Raw genomic sequence first — 10,045 nt, forward strand, 5'->3', positions numbered from 1 at the left:
ATCAAGGAAAGTTACATCCAGTGGTCGAGAGGTGCTGTTTCTTGAGATTACTCATGCAACCAACCATGCATGGCCTTTCTTGACCCAATAAGCAAATACGTGACGTATAAAGGATATAATGGCGACAACATTAATTCACATATTGGTCTACCATCCAGCTGTGAAAACAATGACTGGTGCAGCAAGTAGAGGGGGAGAGAACATTTCTCGAAGCAAAAGCATCCACCTCATTGTTTTCTCCAACGAACAGCCCTACTCATATCCCATGCAATCATGCATGCACGAGTGCACGGAAGGAAGATGTGGGAAGAGCAAAAGCATTCAGATCTCTGTTATGATGAATAAGCTATACGAAGAACTTTTCAGGTGGCACCAAAGACAAAGTTTCTCCAATGGCTTCGACCATCGTAAGTGGCAATCATAATTGCATCTTTAAGCAGCTTGCGCTAACTGTTGATATAGAATCTAAAGTCATAGAGTGGAACGAACATGGGCTCTTGAACCTTTGCAACTTTGATCAGTTTAAGAATGTTTTGTGACACTTCAGATGGCCTGCATGCGTTTCTTTCGTTTTCTTTGATTCAGCAACGACACTCTCTGGAAGGAAATGCATTAACATATTGATGATCTACTGAAAAATTCAGCAGCACCACTTACTTTGGCACAGCATGCATCAGTATTTTCATGGAAAATTATAAGCAACCGGAACACGTTATTAAAAAAAATCATCATAGTTCAACGATGAAAATGACAATCAATAATCGGTAAAAATTCGGAAAAGCGAGAACATGTCAAGTTGCAGCTGATGCTCCAGGCATAGAATTATGGAATATTCCTAAAGAAGAATCAAGATGCACCAGTGATTAGTATTTAGAATGGACATTGACAGAAGAATTCCTCATTTGGCACCCCCTGTCATGTTTTGTCGACAAAACTTCATTACCTGTGACCTGTATGTATTTAGCTTATCTTTCTGTACTTGTTGAAGCTAGAGGTAATTCATTTGGGTGCAATGACTTTCAAAATTTGACTATCTTCCATCATCCCAATTAGGGATGTTAGCGGTAGCCTCGTTCACCATCTTTACCAGTGTGACCTGCACCAATAATATCAAGAACATGATGGAGTCAGCAGGGATACAAGGTCAGTAGCTGTTTGATTGGTCAACCATAAGTTTTCTACTGTAAATTCACAGTCAAAAATTCCAGTAGATCAACAGATTGCTTATATGAACACATCTTATCAGCCATGTGTACGACTTAGATGTAAGGAGTAGTGGTGCCCAGTTTTAAAACCATTAGTAAGCTAATGCACGGGAGCAATGCAAAGGAATGCCACATTCAGGACCAAAAGTTCAAAAACAACAAGAACATATCCAAGATGTAGCATCACGAGAAAAGGTAGCCGGTGCCACATCTCCATGTAATTTAGCTGTGTATAGGATATTAGCTCTTATTTGTCTTATAAGCTAAGTGACAACCCCCGTCCCACCTCCTCCCCCTCTGAAAAACCGGGAGAGGCTAAAATTGGTTTAGCCAGGAGGTAATAGTAATGTATAATATAATAGCTCTTATTTTCTTTTTCTCTGTTTCTCCCATACTCTTTCCTCTGATGCACCCTCAATCAACTCTTCCTCCTCCCCACTACATCTCCATTTACTCCCCACCCCGCTGTGTATCTGCTGCCTCCTGATTTTTGTTACGGCACCGTGTTCTCCTATTGGTGCACCTCCTCCTACTTCCTCTTCAGCCACCTTGTCCATGTCCACCTTCTCCGCCTCGTCCTTCCCCCTCTTCTTCCCTCTTTTCTCTCTGGTCCAATGGTACCAATCCCTGTTGAGCATCGGTACGTTGATCTGTATCGATACCATAATAGTGTATCGCTGGGTCCATTGCTGATGGCTGAGATTTTAAACCTTTCATCTACTTGTTTTATTATATTTTGATCCAAAATAATCAGCATAGGAACAAAGTATATGCAATTATTGAAAATAGTCTGTATATGTATCAAGTTCTCTAGTAATTTTGTTTTCAAAAATCCAAATGTTGAGTCTTGAAAAGCTACTTAATAAATTATTGGTTTTTATAGGCTTACATTTAATTCTTCAAAAGATAAATTTCTAGGTTTTCATATATGTCAAAGTAACCACCTTTTGATCAAAGGTGAAGAAAACAAAATTGAAAATTGAAATATTTGGCACAAAGATCAAGCACACACTTGCATGTAAGCACATAGGCACAATTGTTATAGAAATGTAGAGTTCTTATTGCAGAACAACTGAATATACTCTCTGTTTGGATAAGTACCCAATTATAAAAGATCATTTACACTGGCTAATATCAGGTCAAGAGCACATGGCATGAAAGAAGCATTCAAGATAAATCACACTAGGCAAGAAACTCATACCACTTTGTGTTGTTAATTGACATGCATTTGTTTATCATAACACAAAATAGTTTTATTCATCAAATACAAAATAGAAGAGGATTTTTGCAGGATTTTACTTATGCTAGATTCATAGATTTCTTGACAGGCAACATCCAGAAAAGCATTATTCCTTCTCATAAAACTCTAATTAATATATTGATATTGGATTCAATGCTCAACGATAAAGAAAAGAATGCAAGTTAATTATATCTAGACACTTCTTGACTTTTTAATAATTCCATCATTCTAACTGTAACTTTTCCATGCATTTACTGTTTCCAAAATAACTTGCATGAGAACAAAGCAGATATGATAATTTACTCATTCACTACTGGTACATAAATGTCTGTATTCCAACTTTTTAGGACTTAAAAGCTTAGATAGCATTAGAAAAATATATCGTCATGCAGTATGAGGAATACTCAAAAAAATATCTTAGTAAAGTCTAAAAACTTCTAAGATGGTCTTGAAGAGATACATACCACACTTTCAGGTACTCCTGGAGGAGGTAAGGACAGGTTCCTTGGTGGCGGACCATGGAGAAAAGATCTTTTGTCAAAGCGCCATTCCCCAATTTTCCCATAAGTTAGTTCACCCTAAGATTATATGAAACAATTACCAGAGCTAACACATAAATTAAGTATATGAACAAGGAGTACCAAAAACTGGTCTGGACATTCGAGTCATTGTTAATGACTTGTTGTTGGGGAAATTGCTTCAATATAAACAGGTGAGGATGAATTGGAAGACAATGTTACCTTTAATGTGTAGTCACACCCATAAGTAAAATGAATAATAAATGTGCTGTCCAGCTTTAAGTCCCAAGGGGGCTGCAATCAAACATTTGGAAAGTATCATCACAAAATCTGAAGCCACAATAGCGATATATTTAATACAAATCATTGTGATTACCTGTATCATAAAATCTTTACGGAGAATATGTTGCACACCATGCAATGCACTTGCAATGGCATAAGCATACCTATTATAGCATCAGAGATAACAAGGCATTAGTCACCTTAATCAATTCAAAATTTATTGCTGCACTGAGATACAAATAAAGCATATTAGTTCCCACATTTCCAAAACCCATCCAAAAGCTTTGTCCGTCTCTGGATCCTCTTTCATTTTCAAAGAGATGTTCATCCAAGTAGGAGCAATCTTCTCCAGCTTGGACTGAAGTCAGACAAATACAAATAAAGATCTTGTCAGATTAAACTAGAAGCATTAGGTAAGAAAGTATTCTATAAAGCCTTAGAGATGTCAACGAAATTGAATCGAAAAATATGAACTATAAAAAGAAACATACTTTGCAACTTTGAATGTACACACATGTTGCAGAAGCCAATCAGAAATTAAAAATTCAAAATATACCTTTTTAATTATCACAGGAGAATTGCCAATGGGGTCAATATTAGTCACAGGGCCCTTCTCTTTTGGAAAGAACTTCCTTATTATCTGTGAATGTTCTGCTGGTTTGATATAGAAGAATGGAAAACCTGCAGGATAGTCATCACGAGCCAAGTTCGGTAAAGGTCTCACGAAGACGTGATCCGGTTCAGCCATTAGTATATACCTGCAGTTTTTGCCATTCAGCATAGAAAGCTTTTTCTCATACAGCACTAAAAACAAACTAAAATGATGTAATTTTTTGAAGAAAAAAACATACTCCTCCTCAATGGTTGCTTTTTCTAGCCATTGGACAAAAGCCCAAGGTCTGTTCAGGACAACATAACCCTGTCACCACATTAAGAAAGCATGTAAGACACATGTTGTTATTGACTAATCAAAGAACGGGTGGCACAGAAGATCAAGCAGACATTCAGTGCCATCATGATAACCAGGTATGCAGCATCCAGTGAGCTATAGTGACTACAAGCGTATAGTTCTATACAAAGTTTTAAAAAGTGGTCAAACCGGTTTGTACCGCCTAGGATTTTCTTATTTGACCAAGAAACAGCAACACAATTTGCTCTGGTTCAGTTCAAAATCAACTAATTTTTTATTTTTTATACAGCAACAACTCTTTTTTTACTTTACTTTTCCTCTCTCTCTCTCTCCCCTGATTCTCTCTTGTTATTGTTGCCTGCTACCGCACACTGTCTGTTGTTGCTTCTTCCTCTGTCTCCAGCACCCTGCATTTTCCTACCCCATTTCTCCTTCTCTTCCTCTTCCTCTGACTCCCTTCTCTCCTTCTTCCTTTCTCCTCCTCCTCCTCTCTCTCTCTCTCTCTTTGGTCTGTATCGACAGGTATACCAGCATATCGTGTGTCATTACCTTGATAGTTCACACATCAGTTACATACTGGTTGTTTCCGGAACTTGAATCCTTTGTTTTACAAAGGATATTGGTAGAAAAAGAACACTATGGCATAAAAAATTAACTATTTGCAATGACTACTCGTTGAACAACTTAATTTGACTCTTCAAAAGAATAATAAAGGCAATTAAATATTTTTGATACCATTGCTAGCAACTATTTTTCTGCAAAACCCTAGCAGGATTTCATTCTTTTACGACACCTGTGGAAACCAAATGTGAAGTAAACAGGAAAAAATGAAAAAAAAAAGGGTACAAACAGAACAAGAATTACTCTGCTACATCTTGCATTTGATTAGAAGCTTGTAAGGTTATTATGCATATGTTTATTTTGTTCTGCAATTCTTGCATTGGAAAAAGGATTTGTGAGGCAATAATTATGCTTATCACAGGGTTTGATCTTTGTTCTATTAACAAAATTGTAGCATTACGGCTTTTTTACTTCTCTCTTTGACAGTGACAGTACGGTTTGTTGCCTCTACCAAAGATGCATCAGTAGCATTCCATTCTCACCTTACTGAACCCCATCCACCACGCCCCCTGCCCCAAGTAAACACCGTCATGGATGTTCAACAAACACTATTATGATTCTGCAGTATGCAGGTTCGTAACGACTTATTGTCAAATTTTGCTATATCGTTGGCCACCCAAATATGGATTAAAGTATCAACAATGCTTTGTTTGCATAAAGATGTCATCATGTATGAAGGTCGACGCAAGCAAGAGATGAATTCTCACCCGATCCACGCCAGCCGGGAGGGGGTTCACCACGAAGGTCGGGATTTCGTCCATCAGGCTATCAGGCTTCCCGGAGTGCAGCACCCTAGTGAACCCTCCCATTTCCGATCCCTCCCCATCCTTCATCCGCTTGTACCAGTAGTACATTACCCGGCACTGCCACCTACTGTAGGCCGCGTCGGTGGCCGTGACAACGACGTGGAACGGCCTCCTCGATCCTTCGGCCCTCCTCAGTTCGTCGGGCATCCGGGTGACCGGATCGACGCCGGGCAGCTCCGCCCGCCGCTCCCGCCGCTGGTGGTGGATGACCAACGTGACCAGGTTGTAGGTCGCGAAGAAAACCCCTAATCCCAGCAAGACCAGGAACAGCGGCGACGCCCTGCCCATGCTCCTCCTTACGTTCATCCGGAATCCTCACCACCAACTACACCAAGCTCCCAATTCCCCAAATCAGCAGTCGCCTACAAGAACCAAAATAAAACAAGATCGAAATCGGCGGTACAGCTCAAAAGAGGAGCATAAAGAGAGATCGAGGGAGGCACCTGCGGGTGCGTGGGAGGTGGGGACTGGAAGGAGAGAGGAAAGGTGGGGTGGGGGGGGGGGCGCGAAGACTTGGGGATTACTACTAGTAAAGGGTAAGCGAAGGTGTTCGTGCAAGGAAAGAACTGACACGATCGGTAACTATTGACGAAGGAGACGATACTGCGCGCATTCGGTGGCGGGTCGAAGTGGGAAAGGGATCGATCGGGGATGGGTAAGGGGGAGTCGACGGGGGAGAGAAGGTCGACGGTGATTTGATGTGCTGGGTCGGTCACGGTTGACCCTCGTGGCCGCACCGCGGCGCGTGCAGTCGCAGACGGACACGTGTGATGGAAGGGCGGTAGATATTTGGAGTGGGACCCGTGGCAGTGACAAATAGGCGGGCTGAAGCCACGACGGTGTACAAGAACTAACAGGTGACGACGACTCAGTGCCGGCGCGAATCATAAAGCAAGTTGGGTGGGGGGAGGTGGCAATGCCTGTGATTGATTGATGATTGATTGATTGGGGAATGACTTGGCGATTACTTTATATATGTATATCCACTATGTTTGCATTGAAGTTGAGGAGGATACGTTGGATACAATTGATGAGGGATTTTGGATGAATTAAACAATGGAAAGGCAAGTGTTGCAAGTGCTTCTCAAGCACTATCATTGAAAGCTCTTTTTACTTTGCTACGAAAACCCCAAGTTGTTCATCACACTTAGATGGCTAATAAAGCTATGGCGTTTGTCCTTTGGTTACATGTTGATTGAAGTGTTCATGTGTTGCTATACTTTTATATAGTTTCAATGTGATTGGGATCGCTAGGACCATCTTCCCTTTTCGGGCAAGTGGGCATATGACTAATAGATGCCTATAATTTATATCCACGGAGGGAGGGAAGGTCTGTTTTTTTTTTTTTTTGATGTGTTGGAACCTTTGTTATCCATATTAAAGAATTTCCTACATAATTAAAATATATCATATTTTCACCATAATTTTCTTTTCAAAAGATAAATAATTATATTACTTTAAGCAAACGAGAGTATAAGAAATGCTCTCTACTAAAATTTGTTATTTGTTAACGTCCTCGAGGAATGATGATGATGATGGAGTGACAATTCACGTTTGAGATGTGAGTGGATTAAACGATATGAGATATTAAGAGGATGTCGATGAGGACTCTATCGAGAAGGGTTTGAATGTCAATTTGGATACCGACATGATATATATAGTGTTGTCTCGGTTCCTATAATAAGACCAAGATCGAGGAAGCTTGACTAGATCCCTCTGGCACTCAAGTTATAATATTGTCTGATGTGTAAAAGGATGTGGGATGCGGAAGAAAGAAAAAAGAATAAGAGACTATTTATACTAGGGTTCGTAATTATCGATGGTTAAAGTCATTAGGGCAATTATCGTGAGGGTACAACTGCTTGTTGAGATGACATATGATGTGTTTTAACTGTTATCTCAATATTAATGAGGTGACCTAACTATCACCTCAGTAGTATAATGACTTGTTAAGGTGATGTAACCATCTACTAAGATAACATAATTATCTCTCGAGGATAATTTGACGATGCAATTATTCACTGAGGTGATTTAACTATCTCTTTAGGATAAATAGGTGTCAGAATTGACTATTGAGGTGGTAATTTCAATAGATGAGAGAGGCTCGACAAATGTCGAGGTGGCAATACTGATGATCATCGAGGTATCAATGTCCATATATTGATTTTGAAAAGTCAATTTTATCCTCTATCATTAGTCCATTGATTTTTCTCTCCAAATACATGTATGATTCCTAAATTCACAAAAAAATAAATTAACAAAATATATCAATAATTATATTCTTTATGTACCATCAAGGGATCTGTACGTGTATCTGCCTTGTATTCATGCATACATCACTCCTTGTGTCATAAGAATAACTTCATTTACAAGCATCATGATTATGATGTGATGTAAGGATATACCAAAATTATGACATAATTCAAGGAATGATTTGTGATTTAATATTCAAGTGATTGAGATTTGATTGTAATTATTGGTGTAATTTACTTGAATCCTACTCCACTATACTCACCCTCAAAAGTCCAGGATTCTATATGTAAAAAAGAAAAGCTTGGCCTATGTTCTGTTCCAAAATATCCATCAAGTAATCAACATATTTAATTATGGATGACTAATCTATTTACTTTCTAGACCTGAATTGTCGATAAAAAAAAATGTTATGAGCCAAATTTATCAATAGTAAATCTACTTACCAAGATTGAGGATTCAAATCTATCTCTTAGGGGTAAGTATGTATGTGCGGGAATTGAGGAGAGAGGCACTGCAAATATTGAGATACTAATGTTCATGTATTAGCTTTGAAAAGTGAACTTTCTTCTCTATCACTAGTCAATTGCTAGATTTATTTTTCTCTCCAAATACATGAATGATTCTGAAGTTTAATATTTTTTTAAATAGCAAAACAAATCACTAATTGTATTCCAATTCCTTATGTGCCTCTAAGGTACATACATATGAATCTACCAAGTGTATTTTGGCTTGTATCCAAGAAGGCACTACTCCCTCACAAGAATAGTTTTGTTTCAGAGTATCGATAAGAATATATGAAAATTATGACATAATCAAGGAGTGATATGCAATTTAGTAATCTAGTTATTGAATTTGATTGCAATTATTGAGCAGGATTATGTAAGTGACAAAAAAAAAAAGCTTGGCCTATCTTTTCTTTCAAAATATCTAATTATGGATAATGAATTCATTTACTTTCTAAATCTGAATTATTGGTAAATAAATATTTTGAGTTTAATTTATTAATAGTAAAGGATGTGAAACATCGTAATTGACCGTTCGGGTGATGGTTTGGATAGATGAAAGAGGCTCGACAAATATTAAGATGATTGCATCATTTATCACTAACCAATTGCTAGATTGACCAGTGAAAGAGGATTCGAAATCTCCTACGGAAGATTGAGGATTCAAAACTTTGTAATTACCTCTTAGAGATAAGTAGATGTCGTAATTGACCATTGAGGTGGTAGTTTTGACGGATGAAAGAGGCTCGACAAACATTGAGGTGACGCTACTAATTGTCCAAGTGTTAATGTCCATGCATTTACTTTGAAAAGTTAATTATATCCTCTATCACTAGTCAATTGCTAAATTGGTTTTCCTCTCTAATTACATGTATGATTATAAAGTTCACAAAATTATTCAAATAACAAAATATATCACTAATTATATTCCTTATGTATCATGGAAGTACATCTGAATCTATCTATGCATGCACTGTGATGTGACCGTAAGGATATTCGAAAATTATGATTAATTTGGGGAGTGATTTGCGATTGAGTATTCTAGTTATTAAGATTTGATTACAATTATTGGTGAACTAACTAACAAAAACTTCATATTTTTCTTGTGACCTGATTTTTTGAATCCCAACCCCCTCAAAAGAGCAAGATTGTGTAAATCAAATAATTAAAAAAACACTTGGCTTATGGTTTCTTCCAAAACATTCATCAATTAATCAACATATCTACCTATGGATAATGAATCTATTTTGAGTCATACATCGTTTAACCGATTTAAAACCTAATCTGCTATATTTTTAAATATATTTTTCAATTTATTATAATCTCATTCACATAGTCCATAATCATCACGAGATGAGTCTATACTATGATATATTCATGACCCAATTATTCAATACCAATTTCATTCTCGAGCCAACTAGTTGACTCTAATACTAATAACAACGATCATTGATCCAAAAAACTTAAAACTACATTAATAATAATAAATCCTTATTATAAGGTAATCAAAATTGTTGTAAAGATCTATAAAGAGGAGAATCAAGGAATGAGTGTTATCTTGAAGAGTATAATTTAGAAATCATTAGTTTTCAGTCATTTTGGCATTCTCGAGATCAGAAACATACTTTTGGATGATGCCTTTTGGATGATGGAGAATAAATAAAGAGGAATCAGCAAAACTGTAAAACAGAAAGAAAAAAAAAGGAG

At 37.6% G+C, this 10,045-nt stretch overlaps 1 protein-coding gene across 1 annotated transcript; it reads right to left on the bottom strand.

Annotated features, from left to right (window-relative positions):
• Positions 1-692: 692 nt before the first annotated feature.
• On the bottom strand, positions 693-6,241 carry LOC103995329 (hydroxyproline O-arabinosyltransferase NOD3). Its single transcript, XM_009415895.3, has 9 exons — positions 6,026-6,241; positions 5,484-5,944; positions 4,097-4,164; positions 3,802-4,003; positions 3,506-3,603; positions 3,340-3,409; positions 3,186-3,257; positions 2,910-3,023; positions 693-1,096 (listed from the first exon to the last, which is right to left on the bottom strand). Exons 2-9 carry the CDS (start codon positions 5,886-5,888, stop codon positions 1,031-1,033), a joined length of 1,095 nt encoding a protein of 364 aa, XP_009414170.1. The 5' UTR covers positions 5,889-5,944; positions 6,026-6,241; the 3' UTR covers positions 693-1,030.
• Between the last annotated feature and the right edge of the window lie 3,804 nt (positions 6,242-10,045).

This window comes from Musa acuminata, chromosome BXJ1-8 (genome assembly GCF_036884655.1).
Source record: "Musa acuminata AAA Group cultivar baxijiao chromosome BXJ1-8, Cavendish_Baxijiao_AAA, whole genome shotgun sequence".
Lineage (NCBI taxonomy): Eukaryota > Viridiplantae > Streptophyta > Magnoliopsida > Zingiberales > Musaceae > Musa > Musa acuminata.